General features: G+C 46.3%; 1 protein-coding gene across 7 annotated transcripts; it reads left to right on the forward strand.

Annotated features, from left to right (window-relative positions):
- Positions 1 to 745: 745 nt before the first annotated feature.
- On the forward strand, positions 746 to 20,934 carry Tnip2 (TNFAIP3 interacting protein 2). Of its 7 annotated transcripts, XR_013043098.1 has the most exons (8): positions 750 to 1,122; positions 11,497 to 11,787; positions 14,376 to 14,465; positions 14,913 to 15,161; positions 15,350 to 15,469; positions 17,642 to 17,786; positions 19,774 to 19,900; positions 20,806 to 20,934. XR_013043098.1 is itself a non-coding variant. In XM_076546984.1 (7 exons), the coding sequence occupies exons 1-7, from the start codon at positions 844 to 846 to the stop codon at positions 20,808 to 20,810; spliced, it is 1,161 nt and encodes a 386-aa protein (XP_076403099.1). In that variant the 5' UTR covers positions 750 to 843; the 3' UTR covers positions 20,811 to 20,934. The 7 variants fall into 7 exon arrangements, 5 of the variants coding, with proteins under 5 accessions (XP_042141749.1, XP_006985616.1, XP_076403099.1 ...); XR_006076417.2 differs by lacking the exon at positions 20,806 to 20,934 and having other exon boundaries at positions 17,642 to 17,965; positions 19,774 to 19,993; XM_076546984.1 differs by lacking the exon at positions 17,642 to 17,786.
- Positions 20,935 to 21,827: the final 893 nt, after the last annotated feature.

A 21,827-nucleotide genomic window follows, 5' to 3' on the forward strand; every position in this document is an offset into this window, starting at 1 on the left:
AGGGCCTTTGAAAGATCCTCACTGCGGGGAGGTGGGGGAGAAGAGACTTCCCAGTGGGAAAACAGCGTTTGTATGGGAGGGACGGGCCGGCGCTCTCCTGCCTTCTGCTCGAAGAACAAACAGCTTCTAGCACCAAGGCTGTCCTAACTCGAATTTAGGGGCACGCTGGGGTCTGGTGGCTGCCTCTGGGGCCCATTATGCATTCTGGTTGGGAAGTCCTCTCTGAGCTCAGCATCCCTGCGTGACAAAACGCATACCAAGCCGCTGAAGAGGAAGGAACCCAGCCAGTGAAACCTGACCACACTCCACGTCCAATGTTTGAAGTCATTTGATTTATTTGCTTTCCTTCAGCAGCTGTACCAGAGGAAACCGAACCCCAAACCCTGTCGCAGACTGGATCGGACTCCGGGAAAATTCCTCAGACGGAGGGAATAGGGCCGCCTAGCACTGCGGGCGGACAGCCTCTGGAAGGGAGCTAGTGCGTCAAGGCAGGGTGGGACCGCTGAGAGGGAGGGGGCGGTGCCAGCAGTGGGCGGGGGCGGAGTCTCGGCAGGGGGCGAGGCGGAGCCAGCTGTGGGCGGGGGCGGAGTCTCGGCAATGGGCGAGGCGAAGCCAGCTGTGGGCGGGGGCGGAGTCAGACTCCCGGCAGAGAGCGAGGCGGAGCCAGCTGAGGGAGGGGGCGGAGTTTCGGCAGTGGGCGAGGCGGAGCCAGCTGTGGGTGGGGCCGGATTAGGCTCCTGGGAGTGGGCGGGGCGAGGCGGGAAAAGTTCCGGGAAGGCCGGTTGTCGCTCCCGCTACAGGCAGAAGTTCGAGGTGCCCGGGTCCCCAGGAAGGTCCACCGTCATGTCGTCTGGGGACGCAAGGTCTGGTGGACAGGACGGCACCCCGCGCACGGCCGCCGCGCTCTGTAGCCTGTACCACGAGGCGGGCCAGCAGCTGCGGCGCTTACAGGATCAGCTGGCCGCGCGCGACGCCCTTATTGCGAGCCTCCGCACCCGCCTAGCGGCTCTGGAAGGGGACACGGCGCCGTCGCTCGTGGACGCGCTTCTGGATCAGGTGGAGCGCTTCCGTGAGCAGCTGCGGCGGCAGGAGGAAGGAGCCACCGAGACCCAACTGCGCCAGGTGCGGGCCGGGCGGGCGGGCGGGCGCTGCTGCCCCGGGCGGCCTCGGGGACTTGCTGGAGTGTGGCACGGAGTCCAGTCCTGAGGGTCTCGCGGATCTGAGGGCGCGAGGATATGAGGCGTGTGGTGCGGGTCTGAAGGGCGCGAGGTCCAGGGGGTCTAAAGGGAGCCGGGTTGTGGGAGGCCCGAGGTCCTGAGGCTCGGGGATCTGAGGCTCAGGGAACATTGAGGGGTTGAGGTCTGAGGAGCAAGAGTCTGGGGACTCCAGGGTTCTGAGCGGTTGAGGATTCATTTGTAGGCGGGAGGGATGTATCGCACAGAGCTGAACAGGCGTCTCTGGGGCACAAAGTTCTGGTGAACATCAGGGTGTTAGGGGTCCTCAGGGGCTCAGGTTATGAACAGTTCTGAGGGACATATAATGAAGGTAAGTTTGGGACTGACCCCCAGGGTCTCTCGACTTTGAGGAACACTGTTGAGGGAAACTTGCTCATGAAGTTCTGTGTGGTGGATCTGAGGAACAGGAGGGACCCTGGAGTGCAGGCATCTGTGGAGCGTGAGGTACTGAGGTAGTCTTGGACACATGGTTCTGTTGGTAGTGAGCTTCTCCAACCTGTGCTCCTGACCCCAAAAGGGTGTGTAGCTGTTTTCATCACTGATCTATTGCTTTGAAGAGACATCATGACCAAGGCAACTCTTATAAAAGAAGGTATTTCATTGGGGGCTTGCTTACAGTTGCAGAGGGGTTAGTCCATTATCATCATGGTGGGGAGTATGGCAGCTCCAAAGAAGGCATGGTGCTGGAGTAGCCGCTGAGAGCTACATTCTGATCCCCAGGCAGAGAGAGACACTGTGGGCCTGGTGTGGGTTTTTGAAACTTGAAAGCCCACCCCCCAGTGACACAGTTCCTCCACCAAAGCCACACCCCCTAATCCTTCTCAAATAGTGCCACTCGCTGATTGACTAAGCATGCAAATACATGAGCCTGTGGGGGCCATTCTTATTCAAACCACCACAGTGGGACACCAGGTTTGAAGGAGATGGAGTTCTGAGCAGGGCTGGTGTTCAGGGTTGGGTGGGTGCAGGGTTCGGAGAGACACTAGAGGCTCTGAAGGACATGGATGAGGCATGGGACCTAGAGGGTCTGAAGGACATACAGGCATTGCTTTTTGAGGAGTGTGTATAGGTTCCAGTGTGTGTTTGTGTTGGGTTATGAGAGTGCAGTGCAGGTTTTGGGGTATTGTGTTCTGGGGTTCTGTGTTAGGGAGGTCTTCTGTGGAACATGGGTTTCGGAACTTGTGTGGGGTGCCCTGGACCTGAGAGATGCATAGGGTTCCAGGGATGGAGCTCTGAGAGAGAAGACACACAGTTTGGATTGGTGGCTTTTAGTATTCTATTGGAAGAAGTGACAGGAAGAGTCTGCTAAGTATCTGATAATCTGTAAATTCTTTGGTCCTCCTTGTCATTTGGTTTTATTTGGTTTCTGTGAGATATCATAAGCTCACAAAACTGAAGCAAGGGAAATGTTTTTCCCTACACGTTATTTGTAAATCTGACACCCTCCTCCATGTTTGGATGAATTCTGGCATGGCTATCCTGGTTTTTCCAGGAAAGAAAGTAAGCCTGAAAGGCGAGTAGCTGGCAAAAGATAGTTTGTTTCCAAGGTTTCACCCCCACAGCTAGATTTCTTCCTTCCTTCCTTCCTTTTTCTGTCTTTCTTTCTCTTGTTGTTCTTCCAGAGGACCTGGGTTCTTTTTCCAGCACCCATGTCGAGTGGCTCACAACTACCTCAACTCCAGCTCTACGTGACCTGCCAGTCTCTTCTGGTGCTTCCTCTGGCACCAATGGATACAAACACACACACACACACACACACACACACACACACACACACACACACACAAACATAATAAAAAAGTAAATCTTTGGGGCTGGAGAGATGGCTCGGAGGTTACAAGCACTTGTTGTACTTGAAGAGGACCCAGGCTGATTCCCAAACCCACATGGTGGCTCACAGCTGTGTAACTCCAATTCCAGGGGATCTGATGCCTTCTTCTGACCTCTAAGAGCACCAGCCATACACGTGGTGCACATACATACATGTAGGAAAAACAATCACATACAATCACATGGCTTGTGCCATCTTCACCCTGCTTCCAGGGCTACTTTGACTCTTGAGACCGTCTATTTAAAGTACCAGGAGAAACCAGATGTCTCCCTGCTCCAGTTCTCCCTCTTTCTGGAAGGAGGGTTATAAAATACAGCCAAAGGGAAATGTAGAGCTCACCTGGTCTGTGCCACTAATTTAGAGTGCAGAGTGGAGATCTGAAGACTCCCCAGAATTTGTCAGCAGAGTATCAGTAGGGTAAGGGAGCTCCCCATAATCAGAACAGAACTACACTTGCAGTCTAGTGGCCATTGGTGTTCAGTGCAGAAGCATCCACACGAAGCAACTGGGACTTACTTGTAGCTCTCTAGAGGCCCCAGACAGAACCGTCTGTGGTCCCAGTATTACTGGTACTACATCCTCTGACATACAGGTTTTGTTCAGGGATTTTAAGAATTATTTGCAATTTTATTTAGGAAATTTTGTTAACATTGTGGTGACTTTAAATATTATTACAAAACTATTGCATGGCTTCTCAGTCTGCCAAAACAAATTGATTAATGCATTAGCAGTAGACATACGTATCAAAAATTACCCTGTTAGAATAACTGAACAAGCCAGGCCATGGTGGTACACATCTTTAATCCCAGCACTCAGGAGGCAGAGGCAGGTGGATCTCTGTGAGTTCAAGGCCAGCCTGGTCTACAGAGTGAGTTCTAGGACAGCCAGGGCTACACAGAGAAACCCTGTACTGAAAAACAAACAAACAAAACCAAAAAATAGCAACAATGAAAAAACCAAACCAAAACAACCCCCCCCAAAGCGCTGAACAGTCTTGTTCATTTCCATTTCAGTGTTGTTGTTTTTTCTATGATGTAGCTTCTTTGGTTATGTGGTTTGCAGAGGTATGCACAGGATAAGGCTAAAGTAACTAATATAATAGATTAGTTGTTAATGTAATACATTCTATGACTACATACTAGTAACTTTCTTAGTTATTTTTCTGTTGCTGTGAAGAGATACCATGATCAAGACAACTTATAAATGAAATAATTTAATTGGGGGCTTGCTTACAGTTTTAAGGGTGAGTCCATAACCATCATGGGGGCAGAGAGGCAGCAGGCAGGCAAGGTGCTGAGCAGTAGCTGAGAGCTTACATCTGATCCACAGGCAGGTGACAGAGAAAGAGACTGGGCTTGGTGAAGGGATAAAGGCACTCTCCCTGCCCTCCCCCCCACCTCAGTGACTGGTACACCTACCTTTTCCAACAAGGCCATACCTCTCATTCCTTCCCAGAACAGTTTCACCAATGAAGGACCAAGTATTCAAATCTATGAGCCTATGGGGTCCATTCTCATTCAGACCTCCACAGTAACTAATGCAGTGCATTCTACAATGACAATTAGGTATGAGCACAATGTTAGCAAATGTCAAAGAGGCTATGTGCTTGTCAGATCACTGCAAATATGTTAGCACTCTTAAATTTTTATTATCTTTTTCTTACCTCTTATTGCCATTAAATTCTGCTAGTGAATGCAACATTGTTATGCTTCAAATCATTTGTTCTTCATCTGTAATAAAGGAAAGTAACTGCAACTGGCCTTAATTTTAAAATCAAATAATGTGGGTCTAGAAAGATGCTCAGTAATTAAGAGTACATACTGCTCTTGCAGAGGACCCAAGATTGGATCACAGCATCAAGAGGCTTACAAGTTCCTGTAACTCCAGTTCCAAGGGATTCAACATCCTCTTCTGACCTCCATAGTAACCTGAATGCACTCACATACAGATACATACAATAAAAATAAAAAGCCACTCTGGGGAGTGGTGGCGCACACCTTTGATCCCAGCACTTGGGAGGCAAAGGCAGGTGGATCTCTTTGAGTTTGAGGCTAGCGTGGTCTACTTGAAAAACCAATAAATAAAAATAAAAAGCTGGGCCTGGTGGCACATGTGGTTAATCCCAGCACCCCGACAGCAGAAGCAGGTGGATCTTTGTGAGTTTGAGACTAGCCTGGTCTACACAGTGAGTTCTAGCCAGAGCTCGATAGTGAGACTGTCTCTAAAATCCCACCCCCTCACTGCAAAAAGAAGCCAAAATAGAGTTCCAGGACAGTCAGGGCTACACAGAGTAACTTCTGCCTTGGGAAAAGTAAAAAGAAAAGCCAAAATAAATATATCAATAAATAAAGTCTAAAAGAACAAACGCGAAATAGGGTTGTCAAGACGGCCCAACAGGTAAAGGCAGTTGCCACCTGATGACCTGAGCTGCCATCAGTTGGCTGATGACCTGAGCTGATCCCCAGAACTTGTGTGGTAGAAGAGACCAGAACCCTGTAAGTTGACCTCCACATTCATACTAAGGCATACAGGCTTTCGTGGTCTCTCTCTCTGTTTTTGTCTCTCTTTCTCTCATAAACTAATTAATAAATAAATAAACAGAATTCTTTTTACTTTTTATATTTATTTATTTATTTATTTATTTATTTATTTATTTATTTATTTATTTATTTATTTTTGAGACAGGGCTTCATTGTGTAACAGCCTTGGCTGTCCTGGAACTTGCTCTGTAGACCAGGCTGGCCTCCAAACTATAGAGATCCGCCTGCCTCTGCTTTCTGAGTGCTTGGATTAAAGGATTGTACTACCACCACCACCATCACCACCAGGCATAAACACAATTTTTAAAGAAAAAAAAATAGCAATGTGAAACAATTGATTAGTTACACCACGTATCTTTCACTAAAGAAATGGTTAACATGATTATTTCCATATGTAGTAAAATATATTGTGATTATAGGGAACTGATTCAACAAGATTGTATACAAATTTATATTTCCAAAGGAGCATGCTTTATACTTCCTAGAAAGCAAATACAGTGGGGAGAAAAAAATCTCCCAAGCAAATTACAAGGGACAGGAGACCACAGTAATCAAATCTGCACAGCATTAGGAACATCAGACAACATACAGCTTCTATAATAGTTGCCTTGGGTTTTGATTCAGAAGAATTCCAATGGAGGAGCAGAGTAATACACAGTATGCTCATAGTCCCAGGCACTCAGGAGGCTGAGGCAGGAGGATCGCAATTTTGAGGTTAGTTTGGACTGTATAGCAAGACTTTGTCAAAACCAAAAAAAAAAAAAAAATTTAAAAGAAAAAATATCCAATGGAAGTCAAAGCCAGGATAAATTCTTCAAAGGGGAGTTACCACAAAGGTCTCTTGCTAAAATGCTAACATCAAAGAAAACCATACCTTCAGTAGTTAAGATGCCATGAAAAGGAATTTTCTTTCCTTGTGATATCTGGGATTTCTCCATTAGTCCAAGAGTTGGTTTTCCTGGACCCCTTTTCCATTATATATGACAGAAAACTTTTTGAAGATTCCAGATGTGTCCTAGAATGTCCATATGTAAAAACTGCACCTCGAATGGTTCAAATATACCAACAGGATGTATTAGATCATAAACAACTATGAAACTGTTTCAAATGTCCTATAACAGCTAGGAATATTATTGGTTCTGAGCTAGTGTGGTGGCACACTCATTTAACCCCAACACTTAGTATGATGAGGCAGGAGCTGAGTTTGAGATAGCCTGAGCTACGTAGCAAGGCAATCTCAAATACACACACACACACACACACACACACACACACACACACACACGAGCAAGATATTAATGACTTTTCTGTGGATACAAAAGTGGTAGAAAAGATTAAACTAAAAATGATCAGCATATGTTTGTTGATGGTGATTTGAAGAGGGCCAAGAGGAGTCGAAAATGTTTCTGGTGGTACAAGGTCAAGGGCCACATCTGGTAATGGCCTTGTCAGGATCCCAAGTTGGCCAAGGGAGTGTACATACAAAGAATGTGTCTGTAATTTTTAATTTTTTAAAAAATATTTTAATTTTTTCTTTAAAAGATTTATTTCATGTATGAGTGAGTGTCTGTATGCATGAATGTGCACCATATACCTGCTTGGTGCCCATAGAGTCCAGAAGAGGGCATCAGATCCCATGGAGCTGGAGTTACACATGGTTGTGAGCTATCTGATGTGTGCCCTGGGAACTAAACCTGGGTCCTGTGCAAGAGCAGCAAGTGCTCTCTCAACCACTGAGCTGTCTCGTCTCTCTAGCCTGATAATATTTTTATTTTTAAGATATGTATGTATGTGTTTGTGTGTCCTGTGAGTGTCAGTGTTGGTGAAGTCCAGAATAGGGTTCAGATTCTCTGGAGCTGGAGTTACAGGCTTTTGTCAGCTCCACCAGGTGGATGCTGGGCACTGAACTCGTCTTCTGTGAGAGCAGTATGTGCTCTTAACTTTGGAGCCATTTCTCCAGCCTCTGTAATTTTTAATTTTTAAAGATCATTTTGATGACTTAGTAGTTCATGAAAGTGAATGTTTTTTTGCTTACCCATCAGTCAGTTTTGTGAGGGGAGGGTGTTTCAATCATGGATTGTGGGAGAACAGAGGTTTATTACCTCTACCACCCCCCAGAAGCCCTTCGTTCATTGAAGTAACAAGGCAGGTGTAAAACCACAGAAGCAATTGGACATTAAAGTGTACGCCGTTTATTCCCAGCACTGGAAAGGCTGAGGCAGGGGGACCCCTGTGAGTTCTAGGCCAGGCTGGTCTACATACTGAGACCCTGTCTAAACAAACAAACAAACAAACAAACAAACACCCACCTACAGTAGAAAGCACTTGGTCTGTTAGATTGCTTTCATTGATGGCCACATCAGCTACAGGACACTAGACCAGAAGGCTCTGGGGCTTCCACAGAGAAAACTGAAGGGTAGGGGTGGAGGAACTGAGAAAAAAAGCCAGTGTGTCTGGATGAGGCTGGAGCTTGTCCTCATGGCATCCGGAGTGGGACTTGAGACTTTATCCCATCTGCAACTTGAGGCCTGAGACTTCTTCCAGATAAGATTTTCGGGTTAATGGTGCTATTCACCACATGGCCTGTGACTATACAGCTGCATCCTGTTACCCTGGAAACTGGCCTCCTTTCCTTCCAATTTTTCTCTGCCTGTTTTGCTACACTGTATAGAGCAGCAGTTCTCAACCTGAGTCACAACCCCTTTGGCAAACCTCTGTCTCCAAAGATATTTACATTGCAATTCATAATAGCGAAATTATAGTTATGAAGCAGCAGCGAAAATAATTTTATGGTTGGGGGGTCACCACAGCATGAGGAACTATATTAAAGGGTCTCAGCATTAGGAAGGTTGAAGACCACTGGTATAGAGTGAAAGACTTTGTCTTAAAACGATCAACAAACAAAAAAAATACCAAATACTATACATGTTTTTATGCTTTAAAAAATCCAGGGGCTGGTGAGCTGGCTCAGTGCTAACCTGGCAACCTGTTTGACCCCTGGAACTCAGGGTAGTAGGAAAGAGCCAACTCCTGAAAGATGTCCTCTGATTTCTACATGTGCGCCATGCACGTATGCACTCACGCACACCATACACACATACATGCACCAATCATGATAAAATTATAAAGAGAGAGTAATAACTCAAGTTTGTCTTTATCCCATGGTTGGTGTCTCATTTATCATGGTGACAAGGTCCTAGGGACATAAGATAGAGGCTGCATCCTTTACCACCTCCTGCTTGAAGTGGCTTAGGCTTATCCCTGGCTTGTGTGAATCTGTTTCTTCATCTGTAGAGTGGACTGGTCCAGACTGTTTCACCTCCACCATGTACTGTTTATGTTTGAGGATTCCTTGAAAATGGGAAGCACAAAGGCCAGGTAGTTAAAATGGTCATCGTGGCTTTGCACTTTGCACTGCTTGGTAGTGTAGTATGTGCAAGTAGCCCTGTCACTCAGGAGGCTGAGCTTGGGCTCAGGATTCAACTCCAGTCTGCTGAGCAAACTAGAGATAGTTTTTGTTTTTTAAATTATTTATATGTATGGATGTTTTGTCTGCATGGATGTCTGTGCACCATGTGCATATCTGGTGTCTGCAAAGGCCAGAACAGGGTGTCAGATTCCCTGGAACTGGAATTACAGACCATGGTGAGGGGCCATATGGGTTAGGGAATTGAACCAGGGTCCTCTGGAAGATCATTCAATACTCTTAACTGCCGAGCCATCTCTCCAGCCCCAGAAAAAGTCTTAAACAAAACAAAGTAAAACAAAATTGCCACTTAAGGACCTGCAGTCCCAGCATATTGGAAGCCCGAGGCAGGAAGACTGCCATGAGTTTGAGGCTAGCCTGAGCAACAGAGAGAGACCATGTGTGAAAAAAACAAAATGATGATTATTTTAGGCTGGCCTGGAAGTCATTATGTAGAACAGGCTGGCTTAAACTCTTGGCAGTCCTCCTGCCTCAGCTTCCCAAGTGCTAGGATTTACAGACATGAGCTATTACATCCAGCTTCCCCAACCCCCTTTTTTGTAAAGTAGTAATTAGGATTTCAGGCTATATTAGTTTTCTACACAAAGTACCACAAATGGTGAACTTGAAGCAACAGAAATGTAACATTTTCACAGCCCTAGAGGTCAGAAGCACCAGATCAAGGTGTCTGCTCTCTGGAGATTCTGGGGAAAGGTTCTTCTTCACTTCTCCTGCTTCTGGTGGTGGCTGCCAGCCCTTAGTTCCATGCCTCATAGGTGCTACACTCCAGTCTTTGTCTTCACATGGCCTTCTCGTCTGAGTACATCTGTCTAAAGTTCCTTCCTAGAGGGACAGCAGTGGTTAGATTAGGGATAATCCTAATTCAGTATGACCTCACTTGAACTAATGATGTCTATAAATACTCTCTTTTTCTGTTCCTTTTTTTCTTTTTGGTTTTTCGAGACAGGGTTTCTCAGTGTAGCCTTGGCTGTCCTGGAGCTCACTCTATAGAACTCTTAGAGATCCACCTGCCTCTGCCTTCCAAGTGCTGGGATTAAAGGCATGCGCCACCATCACCTAGCTACAAATATTCTATTTCTATTAATTAATTTTTTTGTTGTTTTGAGACAGGATCTCACTATGTAGCCCTGGTTGGTCTGGAACTCATTAAGTAGACCAGGCTAGCCTCAGACTCACAGATATCTACTTGATTCTGTTTCTCAAGTGTTGGGATTAAAGGTGTGTACTTCCACACCTGGCTGTTACTAATTTTAAATGAAGTTTGAAGTATTATAAGATAAAAAACTCGGGGGCTGGAGAGATGGCTCAGAGGTTAAGAGCACCAACTGCTCTTCCAGAGGTCCTGAGTTCAATTCCCAGCAACCACATGGTGGCTCACAACCATTTGTAATGAGATCTGGCGCCCTCCTCTGTATACATAATAAATAAATAAATCTTTAAAAAAAAAAAGATAAAAAACTCTCAAGTTAATTGTAGCAGGCTTTCTTTTTGGCCACCACTCAGCTCTCAAATCGTGACATGGGCACTTATTATTAGTTATGAATGCTCAGATTTACACACATATATATGCTAGCTCTTATAACTTAAATTAACCTGTTTCTCTTCATCTACATTTTGTCTCAGTGCTTTTTATCTTTCTCCCATTCTGTATGTCTTACTCCATCCATGTCTTGCTGGCTGGCAGCTACCTGGCTGGCTGGCCCCGGGTGTCTCCCCCTTTCTCTCTCGTTCTCTCTTCTCCTTCTCTTCTCTCTTGAGCCTAGAGCCTCCTTCTACTTACTCTCTCTGCCCACCAGCCCTGCCTATCTCTCTACTGTCTATCTATTGGCCGTTCACCTTTTAACTAGACCAATCGGGTGCCTTAGGCAGGCAAAGCATTACATCTTTACATCGTTAAACAAATGTAACATCAACAAATGTGACACAGTGATACCTCTTTACATAGTTAAAGTAATCTTCCACAACAGTTAACTGTATTATTATCTCAAAAGCCTACCTTCAGGGTGAGTGTTATCTAGGGACACATTATCCTTGCTAGATTTTCCTTTGTTTTTATCACATTTGCTTCTCCCACCACCCCCATGTAGTCCAGACTGGCCTCAAAGTTGCTATGTAGTAGAGGATGGCCTTGAACTTCTTGTTCTCCTACCTCTACTTCCTAAGTGCTGGGACTGCTGTGCTTGGTTTTGAACATTTGCTTTTTAACATTGTTTTATTTAATCAAGCTGTGCTTTAATTTTCCCAACTATTGAACCTGCCTGTCTTCCTTTCTGTTTTTAGTTAGGGTCTCTCTGGCTGGCCTCAAATTCTTGATCCTCCTGCCTCAGCCTCCCCACTGGTAGGATTATAGGCATGTGTCACCACACCCATCTAAACTGTGCTTTGAAATTATTTTCTGTTTAGGAAGTTGAGAGACTTACTGAGCGGCTAGAAGAAAAAGAGAGAGAGATGCAGCAGCTGATGAGCCAGCCTCAGCATGAGCGAGAGAAGGAAGTCGTCTTGCTTCGGAAAAGTGTGGCAGAGAAGGAACAAGCCAGGGCTGCCAGCGACATTCTGTGCCGCTCCTTGGCTGATGAGACCCACCAACTACGCAGGACATTGGCTGCCACTGCCCACATGTGCCAGCATCTGGCCAAACGTCTGGATGAGCGACAGCATGCACAGGGAGACACTGGGGAGGAAAGCCCTGATGAGGTAGGCAGTATAACTAAATCAAGTGGGGACTGATGGGCAAGAGTCATTGCCTGCCATTCTCTAAGACTTCTGTGCAACCACTAAGGTCTAGGGTGCCACAGAACCCATTCTGTTCTCATCAAGGAGATAAGCTTGCTTCTCCAGCGAGATCTGATGGAGCATGTGACAGGAAGCTGAGTAGCCTGCCTCCCCAACTCCCAGCATTGTCTCTAGCTGATCCTGCACACAAGTGGGGATGGCACTTCGGTCTTTTCTGCCACTGAGGATAGGAAGGAAGAGTTGGGGGTAAAGGGGCTGCCCGCAGGAAGTGTTGTCACACGTATATTCGACAAACAAAGAAACTGAGGCAGAGCTAGGTGATACTGCTAAGGAGGAGCAATGCCTCCACATGCCACATGTGCAGAGTCCAGGCCTAAAGCTGCTGGGAGATCCATGAGTGCCAGCCTTTTGCAGACTCCATGTATCTGAGTGGTAAGAGTTGATCCAACCACAAGCCTCTTGAAGAGCCAGAACTTCTGTTGCCAGCAACATGGCCTGCCATAAGCCACCCTCAGGGCTACAGCTTCTTCATTATTACATGACAGTGAACATCTTCGTGCCTCAAAACTATGAACCCCATGTAGACACTGTGTGAGGTGGACAGCAGATGATGACAGAGGAACCAGAAGCCAGAAGGACCAGGTTGCAGTAGGGACCCAAGAAGAGCCCTCTGTGCCTCCAGGCCAGGCCAGTTTGGTGGAGGAGAGGAGCACGACCAAGGTTCTGGCATCCAGGAGGTAGTCATGGGGAAGAGGTGCATCTGGCAAACCAGAGGGTTCCTGGACAGGAATGGCAGGTGACGGTTGGGACCAAGACTCAATATGGGTCTGGTACTGGGCATGGTACCTTATTTCCTACTGCCAGGTGGTGCGGATGTGTGTGGAGCTGACGGAGAAACAGGTACCTATGGCACACCTTGCCTCAGTTACCAGTGGGTGTATTTGTGACTTTTCTGTTCCTACAATACTAACAGAAACAAGCTCAGGGAGGGTTTCAGTCCAACATGCTGGGGACGGCATGGCCACATTCATAGTAATGGGAACTTGTGACAGAGGATCCTCACATCATGGCAGACCAGGAAGCGCGTGGAGAGACAGAGATAGACAAAGAGACAGAGAGACAATGAGACCCTGGAACTAGGGGCGGGGTATCAGCTTCAAAGGCCTGCCCTTAGTGACTTACTTCTGACTGCTGGGTTACACTTCATAAAATTTCTATAGCCTCTACAAATGGCACCATCACCTGGGGGTCAAGCTTTCAAACTAGGAGCCTTGGGGAACATTTCTGATTCCGATTATAACAGTGGACCAGGCTGAGTCTACCTCTCATGTACACTGTCCCACACAGAGCCTCTAAGTCACACTCCTTTCTAGGCAGTTCTGTGAGGCTACAGTGGTGTTCATGAGACCATGTGTGTTCTGAGGAAAGGGGACATACAACTACCAGCAGCTTCTCTAACGTGGAGAAACTTGGTCAGGAACCATCCATCTCAGCTGGATTTCACAAAAAGATCACCCAAGAAGGAACACAGTTAGTTGTATTTGTTGCTGGGTAGGAGGTGGTGGGTGCTCTTGTCCAAGTTTGTATCACTGTAACATTCCCTTTGAGGATCTTGAAGTAGCCTCACACCGTGATCAGCCTGAGGTGGGTGCTGGATTGTGGCAGACAGGCACCTCATGTCTCTTCAGTCAGTATCACTTCTCAGCCCTGGCCTTGGCTGAGTCATCTGGGGCTTCCCAGCAGACTGGGTTAGGACATGCACTTCCTGTCATTCAAGGGGAATTCTTAAAGCTAATGTCAGTGATTTACAGTCCTCTGTACTGTTCAGTGCCTGGAATTTCTGGGGGTACAAAGTATACCCCAGAAAAGTTTTAATTGATTTTACAGCTGGGTCAGTTAGCTGCTAATAGGTTGTAGTTTGGGGTGTGGCTTCTGTGAGTAAATGCCCCAATTCTGACCCTGTGTGAAGCACAAGTTAGGTTGTCCCTCACCCAGATTAGTTTGCTTGTCTATAGGCAGGATTTCTGTCTTGACTCTGGAGGAGGTAAAAATGATCTGTGCAGGCCCATATCTGGGACCTGGAAAGCCTCCTGGATCCTGGGGGTGGTCTGCCTCTGTTAGTAAAATTATGTTCCTGTCCTCCTCATTGCCTGTGATGATAAGCCCTGGCACTGTAAAGATTTTGCTACAGCTGGTGTGCTCATTGCTTTAGACTTGACAACAATAGAATGTTTAGGTCCAGAATACTTAAAATCCAAACAGCTCGTGGTGGTAGGTAGGAAGGGACAAGGACAGTGTCAAGAGTGGCACACCCAGAGAGTCTCTGCCAAGGCTGTCTCCTGGCCTCCCTCAGTCGGGAGTGGGTCTAGGAGGAGCTGGATTTGCAAAGTCCCTTTTTGTATGTTTTACTTCTCCCTCAAGTGAAGAGTCACCACCTCCTACGCCGCAGCTGCAGCAACGGTCTGTGGCCTCAGCCTCTGGCTCTAACTTCTCCTTTTCTGTACGTCATACACACACAGTGACATGACTTCTTTGTCTTCCTTATGCAGCTAGGGCATACAAGCAGGAATGCTTCTGGCAAGAATGTTATTGAGAAGTTACAGGAAGAGAATCGACTATTAAAACAGAAGGTGACTCATGTGAGTATCTAACATTGAAGAGGAGTATTAACCCTGACAAATGGCAAATGAAGCTTTTTCTTTTCTTTTTTCTTTTTTTGTTTTTTTCAAGACAGGGTTTCTCCATGTAGTTTTGGTGTGTGTCCCCTGGATCTCGCTCTGTAGACCAGACTGGCTTCGAACTCACAGAGATCTGCCTGCCTCTGCCTCCCGAGTGTTTGGATTAAAGGCATGTGCCAACACCACCTGGCTGGGAAGTAGTTTTTAAGGCAGGAAAATTACACTGAGTTCATATCTGTTTAAGACCCTTAATATGGATGTTACTCTAATGTATCAGGATTCCCCGGTAGGCTTAGAACTCTCTCTATACAAAGGAAAGGGAAAGGGAGGCAGTTTCATAAATCGTTGCTGATAATCCCAGTTCCGTGCTGGCTTGAGCAAACAAGTCTTCCGGTTCTGTCTTTTCAGGTAGAAGACCTCAATGCCAAGTGGCAGCGTTACGATGCCAGTAGGGACGAATATGTGAAGGGGTTACATGCTCAGCTAAAGAGGCGGCAGGTCCCTCATGAGCCTGAGCTGATGAAGAAGGAGATTTCCAGGCTTAACAGACAGTTGGAGGAGAAAATAAACGACTGTGCAGAAGCCACACAGGAGCTGGCAGCTGTGAAGATGGCCCGGGACACTGCGCTGGAGCGAGTGCAGATGCTAGAGCAGCAGGTGTCCTGGGGTCTGGGCAGGACCGGCAGGGATGTTGGCCCACACCACAGGCAGTGGCCCTTGTCTTGGGACAGCCTAGGCTGAAGGCTTGGTGCCTGTGGGTGGAATACAGTCAGGGAGTAGTGGGAGAAGCCAGTTAAGGGTTTTTTTCCTTCCTTAAATAGAAATGAACATCTGTCTTTTCTCAGATTCTTGCTTACAAGGATGACTTCAAGTCAGAAAGGGCAGATCGGGAACGAGCTCATAGTAGGATTCAAGAACTGGAAGAAAAGGTCATGTCTTTGATGTCCCAAGCATCCCAGAGACAGGTAAGAGCACAAGAGAATTTCTCCCCCCATTAGAATTAGTCATTTTTATTATGAATTTTGAACCTCTGTCTGCAAAGATGTATTGGCTGACAATACTGTTAGTGATGGGCCCTTCCCAGCTCTGGGCAGAGCAACCTCTCCTGGGCCTAGGGTATGGCCATAGTTCTCTGTGGTTCTGTATTTAGCTGTGGAGGTTGCCATGGTGGCCTGCGTTGGTAAAGGCTAGTTGTCTTCAGGGCCTTTCCTGTTTCCCTGCTTATTGTTGCCATGCAGTGTAAGTATATCCCAGGCCCCAGGTGCTTTATGGGTACTTCTGTAAGTGTCTGTCCTCTTGTGAGGCAGAGACCCTAGTTCCTATGTTGCAGAGGTGTGACCCAGGCCCCAAGCACTAAATGAGGTCCTCCAGGATAGCCAGTGGGCCTGTTGCCTGCCACCTCTGTTTTTAGTGGTGGTGTATGTTGTCAGTGGAAGTCTCTCAGGATGAAAGCTGGACATGCGGGCCTTTACCTCTCTTCCCTGGATAGATTCATGCTCTGCAAATTCCCAGGGAAGGTTTGTTACTTTGGCCACTTAGTGTCCATGCATCTTCTGTTCTGGGGTAAACACTGGGCTCCCCTCAGAGAACTTCCTGCCCTGACATAGCTTGGATAAGAGAGGAGCCTCTGGAAACCAGAGAGAAGGCAGAAGTGACTTTGAAATTGCTCTTCCCAATAAGATGTGAGAGGAACTGAGGATCTGTGAAGGCCGCCCACACTGTTCTGTTATGAACAGCTGCCAGACCTCATCAGCCTCTGCCTCCCTTCCTCTGCACCAGGGCACAGGGTCCTGGTAGTTCCCTTGAGCTAAATTCACAACAGGGGGCTGGGTACAAGCACTAGTTCTAACGAATGGAAGGATTTTGTTGGAAACCTGTGCCCCTCCCTAAGTCCGGCCAACAGGGTGGTGTCAGAGGGGTTCAGCAGTCAGAGGACCCTCCCCAGAGCCTTTGTGTCCTTTTGGCATCATATAATGGAGTGTGGGTGTTTCCTATCCCGTTCTAGATCAGGCTTGTTCAGGGTGCTGTGGCCATAGGAGGCTATTCTCCTAGAGCACCAGGACTGCAGGCATAGGACAGAATCCTCTCTGTCCCATGGGCAGGAATGGGGATATTTTCTAACATGACTGGGGGTTCAGTGGCTCCTTTGTGCTTTTAGATTGTGAGGTCGCTAAAGGTGCAGTCGTGACGGCCTCTTAGGCAGCCTTTCAGGGATGTGCCAGAGGAGCGAACACACCAGTTCTAGGCCTGCCAAGCCAGGTTCTCTAAGGGATTCCTGATCAGCCCCAAGGGCTAGATTTCTGGTGGGGACCAAGGCTTTTGCATTAGCTGTGGCCCCTCAAGCACCTACTGTTGCTCCACCCAAGGGGGACAACCACATGACAGCGGTGCTGAAGTATGAGTGCGAAGACATTGTCTCTGAAAAAAATCCACTTTCAATGTAAAGCACCAAGACCAGTAGCAATGGGCATTACTGCCCACAGTGCTTTGTGGCATTTGTTTAGAGCATATGTGCCAGGCCATGTCAAGGGTGCACTCATGGCTGCCACTGTAGGTCTTTTGAGTGTCTAGCACCTCAAATTACATTGAGGTACAGTGGGACTTAGTTTGCCTGCTCCCTGGCTAATGCCCTGATGCCTATACTACCCCGAGCTTTGTTTCTCTCTGTCTGGTGGTAGTGGGGCATGACAGCAGGGTCACTTCCTAAGGCTGAGGGCTCCAATCAGACCTTCCAGTTCATGGATGGGGAGAAAACTCCACTCAGGCCTGTCCTTTCATGAAATGAGCAAGTACCTATAGGATCTCTTGAGTTGTTCACTCAGTACCTTTATCTAGAAAGCAAGCAGCATTAGGATTTGAGGAATGAGGTCTTCCAGTTTAAGCTTTTAGAAACTCCCGAGAGCCAAGTAAAACACCTTGATTTCTGATCTTTGTTCCACACTACTAGTGGAGAAACTCTTGCAGTATGTGGACTGAGACCTGATGTTTGGAAGTGAAGCATTGTGGTATAGCAAGAAGCAAGGCAATGGGATTTAAATTCTACTCTGTGACAGATACTGTCTCTAGTTGTTAGAATCTAGGGTCAGGCTTTGTGACTTCTAGCATAGCGTATAGTAAACTGACATTTGACTTCTCAGCAGGACTCCAGGGAGCCAGGACCCTGTCGGATTCATACGGGGAACAAAACTGCCAAGTACTTAGAGATGGATGCACTGGAGCATGTGGCACCTGGTGGATGGAGGCCTGAGCCTGGGTCCCAACAGATGGAACTTCCTGCAGAGGGTGGGCATATCTGCATAGCCCATAGAGGTCAGGGTGACCTTCAGTGCCCTCACTGCCTGTGGTGCTTCAGTGATGAGCAAGGCGAGGCATTCCTCAGGCACCTGTCTGAGTGCTGCCAATGAGCCAGAGCCACCATGCCCATTGTGGCCCTAACCAGCATAGCTGCTCTAAGGGATTGGGTAGGTGTCCTCACACTGTCCTCATCTCACTCATCTCATGTCCTCATCTCATGTAACACTGTCCTGTTACATTCTGATAGAATCTAGGGTCCACCGATGGGCAGGGGCACTGATTGATAGGTCATTTTTTTTTTTTTTTGGTTTGGCAATGGGTCAGACTGGGCCAGAGGGAACTATTGGCAGAGCAGAAGGAAGAGATGGGAGCAGGGGCATCAAGTGGGTATCAGTCTTGTCTCTCACATGGAGTTTGGACCCCAGCTGTTGATTCAAAGTTGCAAACCATCTGGTGTGGCAGTATCCAGAGGCCTGCTTGCACCTAGAGTTGTGTTGCTTGCTGGAAGGAGAAGGTGCTGTGGGAGCAGGGTGTCCTCTCCATCCTGTAGTACAGTGAGGTGTCTCTCAGTCTGATCTGTGCTGCACTAGTTGCCAGTACACTAGCACCTTCCCAGACACAGCAGGGTCACAGGGGTGCACCCAGTACCATCACCTTGCAATAACACTTGTATTTCCAGAAGTGAAGCACCTTTATTTCCTCATCATTTATTTTTTTTTATTTTTATTTTTTTAATAATAAATGGACTTACTACTGTGTTGCTCTAAGTGTTGGGCTAGGATGTGTGCAGGGATGATTGGTGTTTTCTGGCTGCTTAGGAAAGACCACTAGTAAGGAGAAACATGCCTGCTGTCTTCCCCAATTCAGAGGTGTGAAGGATAGCCCTGCCTGCTAAGGCTTCACGAGCAGAGGCTGCCTTTGGAGTTGAGGGATGAAGTCTACCAATTTAGGGTTTTCACCCTTAGGAACTTCAGAGAACCAGGTAAAATCTTGTAACCCCTGACCTATGTTCCACACTACCTGGAGAAACTCTAGGATATGTGGACTGAAACCTGATGTTTGAGGGAAATGGGAAACTGGCCATCCTTTGACAGAAGCAAGAAGCTGAGTTTGAGTTTGGAACTCTACTGATACTTTTTTTTTTTTTTTTTAAAGTACAGAATTGTTACAGTATTCAGGCAAGAGGTCACTGGATAGGGTGATGTTATGAGCCACATAAGTGCTGGGTACTAGCCCAGTGCTTTGCCTTGGGACTCTTCAGTCCTGTCCCAGGACATAAAAGAAAGTGTAGGTATGAAGTAGGAGGCAGGCCATACTGACAATGTATAAGGACTGCTAAGCCAGGGCAGCATGTGATTGTGTCATGGTGTGTCAAATGATAAGACAAAGGGGGAGCTGTGTGCTAAAAGAAGACTGCACTGTGCTAAGGGTTTGCCATGTATTAATTCCATCCTTGTAACAGTTTTAGAAGGCTGTATCATTCTCATCACAGGTTATGGTGGTATTTTATTTGTACTGAAATATGATTTTATTTGTATGTTAATAAATAAAGTTGCCTGGGGGTCAGAGCTAATAGCAAGCCATAGCAGAAGCCAGGCGGTGGTGGCACACGCCTTTAATCCCAGCACTTGGGAGGCAGAGCTAGGCGGATCTCTGTGTGTTCAAGGGTACAGCCAGCATGGAGCACACGCCTTTAATCTCAATACCAACCATAGAAGACCTGGAGGTCTGTACAGACAGGCAGTGATGAAGAAGTCATGTGGTTGGGTTTACAACCAATGAGAAGGCAGAACAGAAAGTCAATAAAAAGAGAGAGACACAGGAAGTAGGTCTCTTTCAGAGGGGAAGGACAGCAGCGGCAGTGAAGGGTAAAAAGGGTTTTTAAGCTCTTAGCTATTGCTCTGACCTCTCGGGCTTTCAACTCTGCATTTGGCTCTGTGTTTCTATTTTAATAAGACTGTTACATCTACAACAGGTAAAGAAGATGAGGCACCAAGGGGCTAAGTCACTTCACCAAGATCACAGGATTAAATGGCAGAACTCATATTGGAGACCAGGCATGGAGTGGAGTTGGCCCAAGAATGTGTCTACATGTGCTGCAGGTAGCAGAGCTGGAGGGGTAGGGATGCCCAAGGAGCCCAGTTGATGCCACCTAGATTTCCCGATTTGAGACAGAGTCACAGAATTGATTTTGATTTGGAATGGTTATTTTCTTGCTATCTTCCCACTCCTCCTGTGTGAAATGGGAATGTTTACACTGTGTCATTATATACTGGAAGTATATAGCCAGTCTTTTGATTTATAAGGGTTCATAGAGCACCTTGAGTCTCAGAAGAGACCTTGGACTTTGGAACAGTGTTGGGACTGTTAAGGACTGGGAGGAAACCAGTCATGAACCAAGGTAAAGCTTATTGGTGCTTGTGAGATTTCCAGCATCGTCAGAAGCTTCAAATTCAGGGTGAGGGACTACATTTCACTCCAGTTTAGGTCCACAGGTTCTCTGGAAGTTCCATATCTTACAACAGCTTCAGTGAAAGATGCAGACCCAAAGTAGGGTGCTGATCTGAAGAAAGACCCATTGGCACTTGGGGATTTCCAGAACTCACAGCAAAAGCTGAAGACCCATGCAGGAGGCACCAGCATACCTGATCTAAATAGGAAGACTTGAGATAGAGCCTCTGGCCCTAAATACCAACCCCACAAAGGGAAATGACACCTCAACTTTACTATAACTTAGTTCTTTCCCGAGCATTGTAAATGCCATCACTGAATATATAAAGGAGATTTAAATATAAAAACAACAAAAATAGAAAAGAAATAAAAATTTAACCAACATATTAATTCCAGATGGGCAAGTCCTAGCACAGAAACAAAAACAACATGAAAAGCCAAGATAATATGTCTTCCTTTTAAAGATTATTAATTCCATACTGGCTCCTAAATGGGAATACTTTCTTAGAACTTCCAGACAAAAGAATTAAAAATAATTATAACTGTGTTCAAACAGCTTAAAGAATACATGAATGCACTCCGAGAGAACGAATACAAAGACCTAACTGAAATAATTTAAGTCATTCTAAGAAATGAACACTGACTTCAATAAAAAGAACTGCTGAAGAAAAACCAGGCTGAGGGGCTGGAGAGATGGCTCAGAGGTTAAGAGCACTGACTGCTCTTCCAGAGGTCCTGAGTTCAATTCCCAGCAACCACATGGTGGCTCACAACAATCTGTAATAAGGTCTGGCACCCTCTTCTGTATACATAATAAATAAATATTTAAAAACAAAAACAAAAATCAGGCTGAAATGATGCTGGAAATGAAAAACCCAGTAAGCCAAATTAAAAGCTCAGTGGAATCTTCACCAACAGAATGGATCATGTAGGAGAGTATTAGGGCTGGAAGACATATATAAGGATTGGATCAAACAGCTCAAGTCAATGAGGAATTTTTTTAAAAGGTGAACAGAATATGTGAAAGCTTTGGGACACCATAAAAACACTAAATCTTTGAATTATGAGCATAGAATAACACACCAACCATAAAAAATATAAATATTTTTTTAAAATTATTTTATGTGTGTGGGTATTTTCCCTGTATCTCTGTGTATCATGTATGTGCTCGGTGCTCATAGAAGCCAGAACAGGGCATTGGATGCCCTGGAACTGGAATTACAGACAGTTGTGAGTCACAATGAGATCAAATCCTGGTCATCTGAAAGAGAAGCCAGTGCTCTTAAGGCCTAAGCCTTAAAGCTTCATAAAGAAAATATTTTCAATAAAATAGAATTTTTCGACTCTAGAGAAAGAGATGCCAAGTTAGATACAAGAATCCTACAGAATATCAAATAGGATACGAAGATAAGCTCCTGACAATATAGTTTAGTTAGAACACAAAAACACAGGTCAAAGAAAGGGAACTGCAAGCTGCAAAAGACAAGGGTCAAATCACCTATAAAGGCAGGCCCATCAGAATAACACCTGATTATTTTGCAGACAGACATTTTAAAGTCGAAGGGCCTAAAAAATGTA

Source organism: Peromyscus maniculatus, chromosome 10 (genome assembly GCF_049852395.1).
Source record: "Peromyscus maniculatus bairdii isolate BWxNUB_F1_BW_parent chromosome 10, HU_Pman_BW_mat_3.1, whole genome shotgun sequence".
In the NCBI taxonomy this organism is placed as follows: Eukaryota; Metazoa; Chordata; class Mammalia; order Rodentia; family Cricetidae; genus Peromyscus; species Peromyscus maniculatus.